General features: G+C 38.4%; 1 protein-coding gene across 1 annotated transcript in view; it reads right to left on the reverse strand.

The window, feature by feature from the left end:
- GLRB (glycine receptor beta) overlaps window positions 1–18,068 on the reverse strand; it is a 91,454-nt gene extending 73,386 nt beyond the window's left edge. The window contains exon 1 of the mRNA XM_068989956.1: window positions 17,947–18,068. Within this exon, the coding sequence (XP_068846057.1) occupies window positions 17,947–18,068 (122 nt within the window). The remainder of the gene's footprint in view (window positions 1–17,946) is intronic.
- Between the last annotated feature and the right edge of the window lie 1,306 nt (window positions 18,069–19,374).

A 19,374-nucleotide genomic window follows, 5' to 3' on the forward strand; every position in this document is an offset into this window, starting at 1 on the left:
GAATCTGCCCAGCTCTGAGTCTCACATATAGCTCACAGTGCTGGCCTGGCACAGATAAGGTGGGACATGTGTTGTACTCACCCCAGTCCTAAAATCCTGAATGTTAGGAGAATATGTGCAATAAAGTGACACAGGTATTGTTTAGCTGTAAAATTAGGTTTTCTGTCTCTAAAAATTAGCTTAAGTCACAATAGAAGAATAACAGCTAGAATCATGTAACATATGCAAAACCCCTTTGAGCTCTTTCAAAGAAACTCAATATCACAAACACAGGCAGTCCACTTTACAGAATGTTTAGGGTTCAAAAGATAATTTCATACACAATGCCAAATTATATTGTCAGATAAACACTGTAAACCAGTTCATCATTTCTATTTTATAGATAAGAGAACTGAGCACAGGTGGGGCAAAAGAAAGGTCACAAATGTATTAAGTGATCCATCCCAGAATAGTCCCTTTGTACTCAAGACAACGTTGTTCCCACCTATTAAACCTCCAGAGCAAACTTCTCTTCCATTGACTATGAAAAATTCATTAATTCTTTTGGCAGTTCTTTCATTTTACAGATCAAGACTATTAAGGTCCACAGCAACTTATCTGAGGACACAAAGAAAGTTAGTGACAGAGTGAACTAGAACCCCATTTTTCTGAATTTCAATCCCATTCTTCCTCTTCTGTATCAATTCAGTTAATTCCACATTAATATCTGTCCACATTAATATCCACATTAATAAAGATGAGATGATCAAGGTGAATGCCTGGGACAGAATGGAAGATATTTAAGCCCTTTCTCATGAAAGGCCAGGTGCAAAGCTAAGGAAGGTTGAGAGCAGAGCCAGCTTGATACATTAACTCTGAGATCCAGAGGAAGTTACAAATAATTAACTGGAATTCACAAGAATAACTACACCTGAGATAAGTATGTATGCATAACCCACAGATACAGGTAGAACTTAGGAGGAAAGTGCTAAGAAAATAAAAGGACCAAGGATGAACCTCTAGCAGCACTGAGGCTATGGATATCTGGTAAAATCCACTATTTCTTGACAGACATAAAGGAATAGCTAGGGAAGGTGTCTAACCAGATACATGCTGGAAGGCAAACTGGGACTGGTGGGGGACATGGTCATTTCAGGACACAGAAGACAAAAATTAGTCCTTATCAAATATTACAAGGTCTCAAAACAAATTTAGCATATTTTCTTTAAAGGGACAAAATGAATATCTTCATCAAAAAACAGAATGGCTGGACTTCCCTGGTGGTCCAGTGGCTGAGAATCCGCCTGCCAATGTAGGGGTCATGGGTTCAATCCTTAGTCCAGGAAGATTCCTCTTGCCACGAGGCAATGAAGCCCGTGTGCCACAGCTACTGAGACCTCACCCTAGAGCCCTTGTTCTGCAACAAGTCACCCCAATAAGAAACCTAAGCACTGAAACTAGATTAGTCCCTGCTCCCTGCAATTAGAGAAAGTGAAAGTGAAGTCGCTCAGTCGTGTCCGACTCTTTGCAACCCTGTGGACGTTAGCCCACCAGGCTCCTCCGTCCATGGGATTCTCCAGTCAAGAATACTGGAGTGGGTTGCCATTTCCTTTTCCAGGGGATCTTCCTCACCCAGGGATCGAACTCAGGTCTCCCACATTGCAGGCAGACACTTTAACCTCTGAGCCACCAGGAAGCAATTAGAGAAAGTGCACACATAACAACAAATAAGTAAATAATGAATAAATAAAGGGAAAAAGAGAATGGTGACAGGAGTCAACGTGAATGGGAGAATTAATGAGGTTGCATTGCTTCCTTTGTTATCACAGTAATGTCCGGCTTTTGTAATTCAAAGAAATTCAAGGAAAAAAAGGAAAAAATAGTGAATTAGAGCTGAGAATGATCTCAGTGATCCCCCTTCACGGATCACTGCTTTGTTGTGGCTAAGGGCTTGTGTAATTTGATGAAGCCATGAGGCATGCCAAGATGGATGGGTCATTGTGGAGAGTTCTGACAAAACGTGATCCACTGAAGGAGGGAACGGCAAACCACCCCAGTATACTTACCATGAGAACCTCGTAACTGTATGAAAGGACGAAGATGTGACAATGAAAGATATGGCAACTTCCCAGGTTGGAAGGCGTCCAATATGCTACTGGGGAAGAATGGAGGAGAACTACTAATAGCCCCAGAAAGAATGAAGTGGCTGGGCCAAAGCGGAAACGATGCTCACTTGAGGATTTCTGGTGATGAAAGTAAAATCTGATGCTGCAAAGAACAGTATTGCATATGAACCTGGAATGTTAGGTTACTGAATCAAGGTAAATTGGATGTGGTCAAACAGGAGATGGTAAGAATAAACATCAAAATCTTGGGAGTCAATGAACTAAAATGGATGGGATTGGATGAATTTATTTCGATGACCATTATATCTACTATATAGAATATAGTAGCATATATTCTATATAGTATACTATATAGTACAGTATACAGTATGAAGTGAAGTCAAGTCACTCAGTCATGTCCGACTCTTTGCGACCCTGTGGACTGTAGCCCTCCAGGCTCCTCTGTCTATGGGATTCTCCAGGCAAGAGTACTGGAGTGGGTTGCCATTTCCTTCTCCAGGGGATCTTCCCAACCCAGTGATCAAACCCGAGTCTCCTGTATTCCAGGCAGACGCTTTATCCTGAGCCATCAGGGAAACAGCATATAGTATAGTAGCATATATATAGAATATATAGTGGGCGAGAATCCCATAAAAGAAATGGAGTAGCCCTCATAATCAACAAAAGAGTGTAAAATACAGTACTTGTGTGCAACCTGAAAAATAACAGAACGATCTCAGTTCGTTTCCAAGGCGAGCCATTCAACATCACAGTAAGCCAAGTCTATGTCCCTATCACTGATGCCAAAGAAGCTGAAATTCATTAGTTCTACGAAGACCTAGAAGACCTCCTAGAACTAACACCAAATTTTAAAAAAAAAAAAAAGATATTCTATTCATCATTGGAGATTGGAGCGCAAAAGTACGAACTCAAGAGATACCTGGAGTAACAGACAAGTTGGGCCTTGGAAAACAAAATGAATCAGGGCAGAGGCTAACTGAATTCTGCCAAGAGAAGCCATTGGTCATAGCAAATACCTTTTTTCAACAACACAAGAGACAACTTTACATGTGGACATCACCAAATGGTTAATACCAAAATCAAATTGATTACATTCTTTGTAGCCAAAAATGGAAAAGCTGTATACAATTAGCAAAAACAAGACCTGGAGCTGACTGTGGCTCAGATCATCAGCTTCTCATAGCAAAATTCAGGCTTAAACTAAAGAAAGCAGGGAAAATCACTATGCCAGCCAGATATAACTTAAGTTAAATCCCCTATAAATATGCAGTGGAGGTAATGAATAGATTCAAGGGATTAGAACTTGGAGAAAGTGTGCCTGAAGAACTATGAATGGAGCTCCGTAATACTGTACGGGAAGTAGTAAACAAAACCATCCCAGAGAAAAAGAAAAGCAAGAAGGCAAAGTGGTTATCTGAGGAGGCCTTACAAATAGCTAAAGAAAGAAGGAAAGTGAAAAGCAAGTGAGAAAGGGAAAGGTATGCCCAACTAAATGCAGATTTCTAAAGAACAGCATGGAGAGACAAGAAGGCCTTCTTCAATGAACGGTGTATAAAATTAGAAGAAAACAACAGAAGGGGAAAGACTAGAGATCTCTTCAGGAAAACTGGAAATATCAAGGGAACATTTTGCCCAAAGATGGGCACAATAAAGGACATAAATGGTAAAGACCTAGTAGATGCTGAAGAGATCAAGATATGCAGATGATACCACTTTAATGCCAGAAGGTGAAGAGGAACAAAAGCGCCTTGTGATGAAGATGAAGGAGGAGAGTGAAAGAGCTAGCTTAAGACTAAATAGTAAAAAAGCTACGGTTATGGCACCTGGCCCCATTACTTCACGGCAAATAGAAGGAGAAAAGGTGGATGCAGTGACAGATTCCCTCTTCTTGGTTCTAAAATTATTGCAGATGGTGCCTGCAGCCATGAAATCAGAAGAAGATTGCTTCTTGGCAGGAAAGCTGTGACAAAGCTAGACAGTGTGTTGAAAAGCAGACACTTTACTCTGCCAACAATGAACCAACCATATAGTCAAGGCTATAGTCTCCCCAGCGGTCACATACGGCTGTGAGAGCTGAATCATAAAGAAGGCAGAAGGCCAAAGTGGTGCTGGAGAAGAGTCATGAGTCCCCTGGACAGCAAGGAGATCAAACCAGTTAATCTTAAGGGTTAACTGGACACTCATTGGAAGGACTGATGCTAAAGCTGAAGTTCCAGTATTTTGAGCACCAAATGCAAAGAGCTGACTGATTGGAAAAGTCCCTAATGCTGGGAAAGATTGAGAGCAGGAGGAGAAGAGGGCATCAGAGCATTACATGTCTGGGCGGCATCACCGATGCAATGGACATGAACTTGGGCAAACTTTGGGAGACGGTGAGGCCACAGAGGCCTGGCATGCTTCCATCCATGAGGTTGCAAAGAGTTGGATATGACTGGGCAACTGAACAACAGAGCTGAGAAAGTAGAGGCTGCTGTGGGCTGTCACTTTAAGAAGCATGACAATGAATATTAGGGGAAGAAACAAAGTTGATGAAACAGGAATATAAAAACTACTCACTTTTAATATTTTAAATGGATGATAGTGAATAAGGATCTACTGTATAGCACAAGGAACTCTGCTCACTGTTATGTGGTAGTCTGGACGGGAGGGGAGTTTAGGGGGAGAATGGACACATGTATATGTATGATTAAGTCCCTTTGCTTTTCACCTGAAAATATCATGATGTTGTTAATTGGCTATACCCAAACAAAAATTAAAAGTTAAAAAAAAAAATTACACACTTTTTCAGGTAGGCGAAACTTCAGCATATTTTTAAGCCCTTGGGAAAAAGAGCCAAAGAAGAGAAGATGATGACACATGGTAGAGCTGAGTGCAGTGATGGGGAAGTCTCAGAGGCGTGGGGGGTGGAATCCAAGACCCTTCCTCCAGGTCAGGAGGCAAGAAGAGAAAGGATGATGCCATGGGAAGCTTTGGAGGGAAGAAGGAGGGGTTCGGGGAGCAACTGTCCAGTGGCTTCTATTTTTTCTTTTCCTTTAAAGCTGAAGTTCACACTGTAGGCAAGGACTGAAAGGGGTGTTGATCAAGGACTGAAACCACTGTTGGAAAAGACAACAATGGAGCCACTAAGAGCCAAGTAAATGTGGGGGCCCCGCAATGAAGACCCAGAAAAGGCGAGATCAACACACAAAACAAACCAACGGAGATTCCAAGCAACATTTGGAAAATGAAATAAAAATATTATAGACATTCTAATCAAATAAATTTGGAACTTCTAGGAGATATCAAAGAATGTTGCAATAAGACCTTGGGGGTGTCTCAGCCGCAAGGTTCATGGTGTAACTCAGAGCTGAACAGTGATGCACAGAAGGCTGCAAATCCACTCACTAAAGGTGGGCCTATTCTATTTGGTTACTCTCAGGCTCAGAGTCCTAAACTTCCCTGAATCCTGAATCATCATGAATTCCTACCACTGTCTTCTCACAGGAGGACTCATACAGGTCAGATATTTCACATTCTTTAACAGAGTCTATTAGTGATTTAATCAGTGTTTTGCCATTATTCCAATCAGAGCTCTGAGAAATGTAATTTCCTATTTACATCATTTCTCAGAGGAGCTATTTATATGTACATAAATTTGAATAATTTGCTTTATGAATTCTACATGTAAATTTCCATAAAAATGTTGGGGCCAGAAGAACTCATTTATGAAGAGTTCTCTGTTCTCAGGAGGACAGCAGTGATGTGCCTTTTTCAGGCAGTAGCATAGTGAAAATACAGGAAACTTCTGCAAAGCTACTGCACGCTGTACTGCATTACAGAAAGCATTCACCTCCAAAAGAAACAAAAAGCAAACACAAGGCATAAGTTTGTGAGTCAAATTCCACATTTAGATAATTATAACTTGTAAAGAATTATAGAGCTAATTGGCATTACTCAGCCATTAAAAAGAATACATTTAAATCAGTTCTAATGAGGTAGATGAAACTGGGGCCGATTATACAGAGTGAAGTAAGCCAGAAAGAAAAACACCAATACAGTATATTAACACATATATATGGAATTTAGAAAGATGGTCACGATAACCCTGTATGTGAGACAGCAAAAGAGACACAGATGTATAGAACAGTCTTTTGGACTCTGTGGGAGAGGGAGAGGGTAGGATGATTTGGGAGAATGGCATTGAAACATGTATAATATCATATAAGAAACGAATCACCAGTCTAGGTTCGATGCAGGATACAGGATGCTTGGGGCTGGTGCACTGGGATGACCCAGAGAGATGGTATGGGGAGGGAGGTGGGAGGGGGGTTCAGGATTGGGAACACGTGTACACCCGTGGCGGATTCATGTTGATGTATGGCAAAACCAATACAGTATTGTAAAGTAAAATAAAGTAAAATTTAAAAAATTAAAAAAAGAATTATAGAGCTAAGAACACTGATTATTCACCTTGGACACATGCCATTCTTTGATTTGGAAAGACAGTTACATACCTATATTTTGCTAAGTCAAATCTGCAATCATATCCCTTAGTAATTAACTTGCTTAAGAAATAGAATTTTGTATATTCTCTTTCCATTTTTTAGGCTTGATTGGTTCTAAATCAGAAAACAAAAAGATTGTGACAAAAAAAATAGCCCTGAATATTAAGGTACCAAAACAATCATAAATAAAACAGGATTGTATCATAATAGATAGAACTGGAATAAATAAGTGAAATGAGGAGACTACTGAGATAAACTGTTTCACCATGCAATGAGAAAATTGATACCAAGATAAATTAAATGGCTTACTGAAAATTATGAAGCCCATCAGCAACAGTTCTGAGATACAGCAGTGCTCCTTCTCTCCAATTACAGTGTTTATTCCGTCAAGATTAAACAGAAATACAGAGGGAATTTAAATGGCACATGTTCCAAGCTGGTCTCTAAATAGGGCCCCAGAGAGCTGCTGAATTCATTTATGATTAACTTATGATTTTTCTATATACTCCATCACCTGTCTGATTCCATTTGATTAAGTATTAATACAAACAGAGCTCAAATACAAAGAACTCTGAAGTAGGCAGAATATGAAACTATATAATTTATGAAATTATATATATAATTTCATATGAAACTACATATTCATATCTATATTCTATATAAGAAACTATATAGAGAAACTATTCATATACACACATACACTTTCATAAAGTATATATATATTTAAATATATATATTCTGCCTACATCAAAATTCTTTGCATAAGAGCTTCATTTATGCTTACTAAGTTAAAGTGTATACACTATAATGAAAGTGGACAGAGTGCACATCTCATCTCAAGTATTCGTAATTTAGCTAGAGTTAATATAAACATTTCAGTCAGAAAATAAAAGCTATCATATAAAGAGTAATAATATTAAATCTAATCAAGTGTCAAAACATACAAGATAAACAAAAAGGATTCTAAGAGGTCAAGAAGAAGTTTAATTTTAGTTTTATTTTTATTTTTACTTTATTTTACTTTACAATACTATATTCATAAAGTCTAATCAAGCTTCCCAGTGACGCCTGGTCTGGGTGTTGTCCCTAGTCAAGCATGTTGATCACTCTGGTGGCAAAGAACCACCCAAGGAAATTCATTTTTTCTTTGGATAGTTATATCCTAAACTATAAAACTGAAATGTCTTCGTCTATGTTTCTCTCTCTGGTCTCGGTTCTGTAACTTGAGGTCTAAATACAAACTCCTCATCTATTCTTAAAGAAAACAACTCAGAGTACAATCGATCAAACCACAGACTTTCATGTTCCAGCAAACCCTGATCATGATTCTTGGAAGAAATTCTCATGTAAATCCAACCCTCATAAACAACAGCAGCCAGAATTCCACACAAGGTTCCAGTTATGATATACCTGCCAGGAAATTAACATTCTTTTCTATCTAAACACTGTATTTCCATCAAGGTCTAAGAACTCAATTTATTAACAACTTCAGCATGCTATTAATTTGTATTAATATTTTTCTCAATGGAAATTTCTAATCATTTTACAAGTTTCATTAGGCAAGGTAATATGATGAACTTATTTACAAAACAGAAACTCACTCATAGACATAGGAAACAAACATGGTTACGCAGGGAAAAGGTAGGAGGAGAGATAAATTGGGAGTTTGATATTAACAAATACTATTATATATAAAATAAACAAGGACCTCATGTATAGCACAGAGAACTATACTCAATATTCTGTAGTAATCTAAATGGGAAAATAATCTGAAAAGGAATATTATATATATATATAAAACACATACACATACATATATCTAAGTCACTTTGCTGTACACTTGAAACTAACACAACATTGTTAATTAACTATACTCCAAAATAAAATATATATTTCTTTAATTTCATAAAGCAAGGTAATAGCTGAGATGTGCCTGGAAGGACCGCATAGATTAAGCAGGAAGTTGTCATCCCTTGGACTACAAGGGGATCCAACCAGTCCATTCTGAAGAAGATCAGTCCTGGGATTTCTTTGGAAGGAATGATGCTAAAGCTGAAACTCTAGTACTCTGGCCACCTCATGCGAAGAGTTGACTCATTGGAAAAGACTCTGATGCTGGGAGGGATTGGGGGCAGGAGGAGAAGGGGACGACAGAGGATGAGATGGCTGGATGGCATCACTGACTCGATGGGCGTGAGTTTGAGTGAACTCCGGGAGTTGATGATGGACAGGGAAGCCTGGCGTGCTGTAATGCACGGGGTCGCAAAGAATCCAACAAGACTGAGTGACTGAACTGAACTGAACTGTCATCCTCACCAAAAGCCTGTCTAAGCATAAGTGGCAGACTGGCATAATGACAGACTGGCCTTTCTGAGATAAGAAAGTAGTTTTATGCAAAGTTCTGCGTGTAAATCAGAGAGGCCTTTCAAAGTCATAATGAAGAGTCTGCCCTGGATCCATCAAAGAATAAGACAACATTGTGGGTCTTGAACATAAGATTAACAAGATGAAAATTGAAAAAATATATAAGGCGAATAATAATGAGCAGACAAAAAATACAGTAAATAAGTATGCAGCTATTGTAGCAGATATGTTGAACATGATGGTAAGCACAGATGCAATGAATAGGACAGATATAGGAGATCACTTTAAGAGAAAACAGGTTGCATTTAAGCTTCATGCCCAAATAACTGAAATAACAAAGAAGCTTATTTTAAAACCTAGGGAATTATTTGTAAAAGGAAGATCATTAATTCAACTGACTGCAAAATAATAGCATGTCATTAAATTAGAACTGTTCAATGGCTAGTAAGAAAATACATAACTGCCCATCGATGAAAAATTTGCTCTACTTTGTTATAGTGATAATAATATAGGCAATTTTCAATTGCATCCATTGTACAGGCTCTCCAGCATTCCATTTTTCTTGCCAATGTATTTATCTTGAACATTTCCATTAGGTAGTTGAAAAATCAACCCATTATATTAATAGAATTAATTACTATTAATGCATAAAAAGCGGAAGTGAAGTCGCTCAGTCTTTGCGACCCCAAGGACTGTAGCCTACCAGGCTCCTCTGTCCATGGGATTTTCCAGGCAATAGTCCTGGAGTGGATTGCCATTTCCTTCTCCAGGGGATCTTCCCAACCCAGGGATGGAACCCAGGTCTCCTGCATTGTAGACAGACACTTTACCATCTGAGCCACCAGGGAAGTCCTACTTCACAGTAGGCAAAAAAATCAGAATAGGAAGAAAATGGCTAACATTATTTAGAAAACACATGATGGCTTTAATCATTCACAGTAATCCAACCCTCCTTACTACACAGAACTGTTGTATACAGATGCTGTCATTAAATGGTACGACAGCTCTCTCAAGGAGACAAAAAATTCTCAAACACATTTATACACACAACTTTCTCAGACTGTGAACAAACTGGTAAAAATAAGTCATACTGTTTCCCATTACACACAGAGAGAACCACAAATCTTTATGCCATGATTTTAAAGCTAGAGTGCCAACAGTAAGAGGGCTTCCCAGGTGGCTCAGTGGTAAATAATCTGCCTGCTAATGCAGGAGACATAGGAGATAGAATCCCTAGGTCAAGAAAATCCCCTGGAGGAGGAAATGGTAACCCACTCCAGTATTCTTGCGTGGAGAATCCCAGGGACAGAGGAGCCTCGTGGGCTACAGTCCATAGATTTGCAAAGAGTAGGAGATGACTGAGCATGCATGCACCAACAGTTTGACAGAAAGATCATTAAGAAGATAAATACATGCAAACATGACCACACACTCAGAAATAACAGCTGCTGCTGCTGCTAAGTCGCTTCAGTAGTGTCCGACTCTGTGCGACCCCATAGATGGCAGCCCATCAGGCTCCACCATCCCTGGGATTCTCCAGGCAAGAACACTGGAGTGGGTTTCCATTTCCTCTTCCAATGCATGAAAGTGAAAAGTGAAAGTGAAGTCGCTCAGTCGTGTCCGACTCTTAGGGACCCCATGGACTACAGCCTACCAGGCTCCTCCGTCCATGGGATTTTCCAGGCAAGAGTACTGGAGTGGGGTGCCATTGCCTCATCAAGTATCAAGTAAGGGCTTCTTATATAGCTTCTTCACACCTAAGATAGAAATATGGGCCCAAAATGGGAGAAGTGAAAGTCTCTCAGTCATGTCCGACTCTTTGCGGTCCCATAGACCATACAGTCCATGGAATTCTCCAGGTCAGAATACTGGAGTGAGTAGCCTTTCCCTTCTCCAGGGGATCTTTCCAACTCAGGGATTGAATCCAGGTCTCCTGCACTGCAGGCAGATTCTTTTTTTTTTTTTTTTTTGCAGGCAGATTCTTTACCAGCTGAGACGCAAGGGAAACCCAACAAAACTGGAGTGGGTAGCCTATCCCTTCTCCAGCAGATCTTCCAGACCCAGGAATCAAACCAGGGTCTCCTGCATTGCAGGCAGATTCTTTATCAACTGAGCTATCAGGGAAGCCCGAGAAAGGAGATTTCAAACGTAGCTTGCAAGCATATTAGTTAACACCTATCAGTGAATGAGCAGGTGAAATTCAAACAGTCCTTCATTAACAGTAGAAGGGTCCCTAACTCAGTGATGCAGAAAAAGGTAATATGTACCAAAAGGTTATGATCTGGCCAAATTCAGTATTAAAAAGTATTATTATGTCTGCCATGAGCACAAATAAACATGATAAATTATGTTTTGGTTTTGGTTGTGATAGTTCTATTTTGTTTTGCTTTTGCAAGAATTCTGTAAGTATATTTTAGAAAGTTCTGGTTTCATATACAATAGAGATATAAATACAAATCTATGTCTCCTGCATATCAATTATGGCAGGCATTCATTAGATAATTTATATTTGTCATCTGTCAATAACTATTTCTTGAAATTAATAGTAGCTTAACATGCTTATTCCAGAAAAAAAGATTGTGTGGTTTTAAAAGATACTAAAAAATATCTGATTACTCATGAAATTTCAAGAAGAAATGCTATCACTGAAAGTTGTTAAATTCTTATTATTAGACCAAGATATGCTTATTTTATATGGTAGAGCTTTCCAAGACAATGCACCAAAAATAGCAGCTGATCTATTTAAGTCTGGATGGAGATAAAATTTTTAAAAGATGATTCTGTATCATTCTACTGTTGGATAGTCATAAGGCTATTATCATATACAATATATTAGAATCAAGGAATCTTTAAAATCTCACAAACTGAAATGTCCATAAATATTGCCATCTGGCCTAACCACCTATTCAACACCCAAACTTTCTATAAAATATGCCGCCAAGCCATTATCCCCCATGGCTGAGTGCTTGGAGTCACTGGGAACTCCACTATCTCCCTGCCTAGGCAATTATATCTGGCAGACTGCTATCAGAAAATTCTTCCTAATTTGGAGCCAAAAATATCCCTCCTCGTGTCTTCTAGTCATTAGTCCTTGTTTTAACTATTGGTGTCAAGCAGCAAAGACTTTCTCATCTAAATCACAATTTTTCAAAAAATTGAAGACAACTGTCAAATACCTCAGTTCTTTTAGCTCTTCCAAATATGACATTATGGTAATTACCTCAACTATTCTTATTTCTCTCCCCTGAAAGTACCAACTATCACAGTACAGAAAGCTCTGTAAAACCTGCTCTAAATAACTGAATTATTTTAAGTGAAGTAATATGCTTAACACAGAATTAGTAAAATATTAACACTACTTTCTTTCTTAAGTAACTAAATATAGTTATATACAGCTGAGAAAGATATGGAAAGAAAGTATATAGTTACTCATCTGTATCATGTATATTCTAATATACTATTCTCTATTATACTATATTATGTTACATAATGCTTCATCTGTATCATGGTTACCTGTTAATATACTGGTTACAATATTAATATATTATAAATAGGGCTTCCCTGGTAGCTCAGGAGGGAAACAATTTGCCTGCAATGCAGGAGATCCTGGTTCAATTCCAGAGTCAGGAAGATCCCCTGGAGAAGGGAACAGCTATCCACTCCAGTATTTTGGCCTTAGAATTACACAGACAGGAGCCTTGCAGTCCATGGGGTCGTAAAGAGTCAGACACAACAGGGCCACTTTCACTTTCATTTTTTTTTTGAACACTATTAATAGCATCAAACATTTTTTCCATTTGCTCTCTGCCAATCTATGCTTTCCCCATTCTATATACTTGGACACATGTTTTCTGAAACAAAGTGCAGTTTATATTTCAATTTTGTTAGATTCAGCCCCTCACTTTGGCCATTCAAGACCATGAAAAGTGAAAGTGAAAGTTAAGTTGCTCAGTCGTGTCTGACTCTTTGCGACCCTGTGGACTGTAACCCACCAGGCTCCTCCATCCATGGGATTCTCCAGGCAAGGATACTGGAGGGGGTTGCCATTTCCTTCTCCAGGGGATTTTCCTGACCCAGGGATCGAACCCAGGTCTCCCGCAATGCAGGCAGACGCTCTAACCCCTGAGCCACCAGGGAAGCACATTCAAGACCATATTAGATCTTAATTCTATCTCACGTATCCACCATCTATTTCATTTGAGTGTTTCCCTTGTACAGTCTTATTTTAGCCATTGGTAAAGATGTTTAACATGACGAGGCCAAACTTTCATCAGGAAACATCATGCAGGTTGAAATGCTGTACTAGCTACCTAGTTGTTAACTAATTTTCCCAGTACTCAGACTACGTCTAAATAAATTCCACAGAGATCTATATATTATTTTCCAGCACTGTAACAAAATCTAGATACAATGACATAAGTCATTCAAAGATCTGATGTTTGTATTCATTTTTTAAACAAATGTTTGTTCCATGTACATTTAGTACCTGGCATTATGTTGATCTCTGGTGACTAAGGCAGTAAGATGCTGCCCTCAAGGAGCTTACAGTCTAGTGGGAAAGCAGACAATTACAGGTGATATCATCGGATAGCCTTATAAACGGGACAGGCAATTAGGGAACCACAAAGGAACAGAGTGTGATTATAGAAATCAGATTGTTAGGCTTAGGAAAGGTCTCCCAGAGCAAACAGAAAGGTTTGTGTGGAATTGAGTTTGAGGTCCTTATACAACAGTCAGATTTAAATGTTGGTTGTGTGGGTGTGGTGCTCTCTAGACAAATCTGGGCTGGACATATAGAAGTCAACAGTGAAAATGTAGTATTTGCAGCTGTGGATTTGAATAAGAGCTCTGAGTCAGAAGTTAATGAAAGAAGGAAACCTCTGGCATTTTTGGTAAAATGGAAGAACATTTCAGAGGTCTGAAACATCAAGTGTATATGACACCTGAGTAAGGGTGTGGGTTGGATGGAGAGATAGAGCTGGGAGAGTCAGAGGCCAGTTCAGCAGGAGTTCTGTGCCAAGATATGAGAACCTTTTCTAGAAGGCCATGGGATCCCTAAAAGGGCTCTAAGCATTGGAATGACTTGAGTAGATTGAAGAAAATACACGCTAGGGTTGATGTGGGGTAGGAATTGATGAAGGACAAGAAGCAAGGATACTAATAAAGTGAAAAGAGACTAATACAAAGAACTAATACAGGCAAAACAGGTGACAGGTGGAGAGAAAGCAGGGTCGTGATAGGGATGGGAGTGACTGACACACTCCTAACATTGTGCAGACTCTGACCTTGGAGTCTGTGTGATGACTGACTGGATTTGAGACGCTAAGGTAGAGAGAGGGTCCCAGGTAATCCTCAGGATCTGAGCTTGGATGGAAAAGAATGCAAATGGAAACACCACTTTGGGAAAGGATGGGGAGGGTTTCAATACTTGGTTTTTATCACTTTAAATTGAGTTTTAAGATCAAGACAGGAAAACTAGGTACTAATAGAAAAGTTGGATGTATGAGTATGGCTTGAGCTGAGAGGTCTGAGCCAAAATCAGAGCCTGAGGAGTTAATAGTGAATGGATGGAGTTACAGTCAGTGATTTGGACACAACCACTAAAGCAGAATATATAGGAAATAAGACCAAAAGATTAAGATCAATGTAAAATTCAACCTGTAAAAGAGAAAGCTAAACAGTGTCCAAGGACTTAATCTAAAATATATTTTCTAACTTTAAGTTTATTTTATATTTATTAATAGAAACTAAATTTCTGAAAAATTTTAACTCAAATTTATCAGGTAGTTTGTCAACCTGGTACTGCTGCTTTCATTACAGACCATAAAAAATGAATAATGGCATAAATTTGTGAGTGTCAAGATTCTCAAAACAATGTGGGTTAAAAAAATAATAAAAAGCCAGGAAAAGTTTATCATAAGATTCAAGCTTCACGCTGACCTAGAATATGAAGGGTCCTAAATTCTTTATTTTTTCTACATTTAAAAACATTTTCCCCCTTATTTCTCATCTTTGGAAGGAAAAGTTAAAAGAGTAAAATGGGAAGTTTTTGCTCATGTTTGCAACATGAACACAACACATTAACTGTGTATATCCATCCAACTCCATTATTCAACTCTATTCCAAAAATAGTTTAAATAAATGAAAATATCACTGGGCAAATTTCACCACATTGAAGAGTATACAGTAGTCCACCTGACTTCTTGGTTTTGTGATCTCAAATACTCCTCTTAATCAAGATGATTAATGTTTAATCAAGTTACACAAGATGGGCAAACTGAACCATATGAGATACAAATAACTTGCATATTCTTTCTCAGCCCATTGTTATAACTGAGATTCCAAATCTGGATGTTCAAAGAAAAAAACCTTAGTCTTCAGAGGTTTGCTGCTGCTGCTGCTAAGTCAATTCAGTTGTGTACGACTCTGTGCAACGCCATAGACAGCAGCCCACCAGGCTCCCTCGTCCCTGGGATTCTCCAGGCAAGGATACTGGAGTGGGTTGCCATTTCCTTCTCCAATGCATGAAAGTGAAAAGTCAAAGTGAAGTCGCTCAGTCGTGTCTGACTCTTAGCAACCTCATGGACTGTGGCCTACCAGGCTCCCCCATCCATGGGATTTTCTAGGCAAGAGTACTGGACTGGGGTGCCATTGCCTTCTCCCTTCAGAGGTTTAGTGATCACTTAAAATCAAAATTCCTTATAAAATGCTCAAAGAAAAATTATACTAGTCTAACTCTCCAAAATACATCTACTTTTTAATAAGTTGGATTTGAAGCTTTGCTATGGCTGCTGTTAATAAGTTTTATTTAGTCTCATTATTATTACACAAAAGTAAGTAATATAATCAAAATTTGACTACTGTGGTTGAGATAGATTTCTCAACATATCTAAAATACTGTGATATGGGCTTACCAGGTATATACTGGGCCTTCCACTTAGAGATCACCAATATGTGCCAAAGAGAACCTTTGGAGTTTCACTCTTTATCAGATTTAACTTTAAAAATCTGTCTTAATGGTAGACACCCTAAGCATATACAAGTCAGTTCATATGTGTGTGTTCAATCATTCTGTCTTGTCCAACTCTTTGCAACCCCAGGGACTGTAGCCCACCAGGCTGCCCTGTCCATGGAATTCTCTAGGAAGAATACTGGAGTGGGTAGCCATTCCCTTTTCCAAGAGATCTTCCCAACCCAGGGATCCAACCTGGGTCTCCTGAACTGCAGGCAAATTCTTTACCATCTGAGCCAACAGGGAAGCCCTAGGCAATAGAATAATTGTGGGAAAGGGTAAGTGTGAAAGTCGTTCAGTTGTGTCCAACTCTTTGCGACCCCATGGACTGCAGCCTACCAGGTTCTTCTGTCCATGGAATTCTCCAGGACAGAATACTGGAGTGGGTAGCCATTCCCTTCTCCAGGGGATCTTCCCAACCCAGGAATCAAACAGGGTCTCCTGCAAGCAGATTCTTTACCAGCTATGCTATCAGGATGCCCTCTAAAAGACTCTTATAAGATACGTGATAGTTATAAGGCTTGCAGTTGCCACATTCAGAACTCTGGTTCATGACATTTGATGGGGGACTGGGTGGGAGAAGGGCAGGGAGACAGGATTCCTATCAGCTTCCTCAGTGATCACAGATGACTTGACTGCATAAACCGAATCACCAGGACTATAAGACAAATGCAACAGTTCATGTCAATATGCTATGATTTATCAAATAAAAGGTTAATATAAACAAGATCCAAAACAAGACAATGTGTCCTTTTGCTTGGGAAGAGTAAGGCCTGACCATGTCCAGTTCCCTAAAACGCTCATCTCCCAGCTGTTGCACAAAAACTGTATCAGTGAAGCTGAGTGACAGAGGCAGGAGGTCACACTCAGCCAGGCAGTTGGGGCCATCCTGTCACACCCAGAACCCGGCCTGACATCAGACTGTGTAAACTGGAATAAGCAGAATTGTTATAGTTGTAAACCAGGAGGTACTGCTTAACAGAGAGATTTATGCACAATAAGGCTTTATGTGGGTCACCATACCAGCCCCAGAACTTCTGTCTCACATATTCATACAAACATCCACCCTGAATACAAACTCCAATATATTTTCTTTAAAAAATACACTTCCTAAAATGTACCTTAAAAATTTTTATGGAACATCTATGAAACTATACAGTCTATATTTAAATAATGATGATGCTGGAATAACGTTACCCTAGATCAATATGGCACTTAAGAAATCTTAACGTAAAAATAATCAGTATCAGCAAATTAATGCTTATTCCAGATAACTGCATACATTGTAACATTACTACCTAAAAGCACATATTTTGTGACGGTTATTTATATATATATATACTATTATTCACCAATAATATTAACTCTTTATTTTACAAAATGGAGTCCAAACCACAAAACCTTGCTGGTGTTTTACTGAGTGGGGAGGGAGTGGGAATTGGACTTAGATTTTTTTTCACAAGTAACTTCAAAATTAATGACATTTTCTGAGAAATATCCTACTTTCCTAATATAAATCTTTTACCTGAATTCTCTCTTGCCATGCATTAATATGAATTAAATAGACCTTAAAATTATAGTTCCAGGTATCTGATTTTTTAATGAATATTCATTTTTAGGAGTGGTTTTTAAAAAGTCAACTTTTTGAACTGGTACTTGCTCAAAACACATAATCTCAGTATCCAAAGAATTCATGGTAAGAAAGAAATAACTTTTTTCCTACTTTTATAAAAGATGTGTAAAATTATATAAGTCCAGGGCATGAACAAACTTGATAAAACTCTACTAGTTTCGTCTGAAAGCTGAGAACTCGCTTTCACACACTAAAGCCTTCTTCACTCTGTCACTTTCTACCTATGAAACAAATGGGTACATATTCTGATTGGAATAGTCCTGATGACGTGTTTCAGTAAACCACTTTACTTTGATAAAAATGCAATAACATCTCTCTGTATAAGAATAGAAGACATGAAGGACATACGATGGACATAGGTACTGCTTCGTTTTCCCCTTCCCTTTCTTTGAAGACTTTTCTTTTGAGTAGGCTTCTTCAATACACAAGGAAATTAAAATAAAAAAGGCCACTGCCAATAAAAACTTCATCTTGAAAATTTAAATTTCAGAAGATGGATCTACAAGAAAGAACAAGAAGATATTTACATTCATGAGACAAATGACAATTACATGACTCTTTAAGGATTATGACTGTTACTACCATGGACAGGGCGCTTGTACATCACATTCTCACTGCTCCTGGCAAACACCTGTCTTCCATACATGCACAAACAGGAAGGCTTTGTCATATTTTAAGCTTACTAAATACATTATACTCAGTAAAATTTTCTATTCTTCTTTCTCTTCTTTGAAAGAAAAACTCTGTAAATTGTATCTCTGTAATAACTGCATGTTACTTTATATTTTGTGACGCTCTGTGATGGTTTCATAGTAAAAGTTAGTTTAAAAATTGCTTCATAGAAAATAAGACCATGAGGAATAAAAAGTAAGTATGTAAAATTTTCTACTATATAGTTTCACAAAACTATAAATTGATACTGAATTACAGAGTGTATCAATACATGCTTAGAAAGATAACTGGAAAGATGTTTACAAGGTGTTAAGATGGTGCTTGTACATTTAAATTTATGTTTTATTTTTTTAATTTCTTCTGTTCTTTGATTTTTGTATATTTTTCCAAAAACAATATAAATTGTTCTCAAGGAAAAAGTTAATTCTAATTATTAAAGGACTGACAGAAATAAAAGAAAAAAATAGTATCAAAGTTTCACCCTCTAAATTCATGGGTTTTTTTTACATACATTAAATTTGCAAGTTACCTTTTACCCAAAAAAGGAAGGTGCATAATATTTTAAGTTAGCGCTCTCCTGTTCTACTCAGACGGTACTAACATTTCTCATTCAATAGATGATTTCTGCCTCTAGAAATTCTAGGCAACACTGCAAGAAATAAATTAGCAACTATAGTCAGATTCCTCCAAATAATCTTCTTAGCCATATTTTAATAACATTTTTCATGCTCCAAGAGAATTACATTCTTGCCCATCTGATGCAACAACAACAATAAAAACTTAAAGCATCTTCTAAACACTGGAATATTTAAATCTCTTCCGCATCCTTCATTCCCAAACCATAAATTGTTTCTCCTTCCTTGTTTCCTGCCGAGTAAGAGAGCGGCCTGTTCCCCAACATTAACTTGATTCCCAACTCCTCATATTTTTGCTTCTCCTGTGGCATGTTTTCCGCCTATCTTCTTCCTAGGAACTCTTATTTTCCCACATTTATTCTTCACAGTCCCTAAGCAAGCAGTGAGGGCTTCCTCCCTGGTCTTTCTCCTGAAGACACGACAGCGGGGACTTATCAGGCCCCCAGCTGCCCTCAGTCAACTCGCAACA

This window comes from Capricornis sumatraensis, chromosome 17 (assembly GCF_032405125.1).
Source record: "Capricornis sumatraensis isolate serow.1 chromosome 17, serow.2, whole genome shotgun sequence".
Taxonomy (NCBI): domain Eukaryota; kingdom Metazoa; phylum Chordata; class Mammalia; order Artiodactyla; family Bovidae; genus Capricornis; species Capricornis sumatraensis.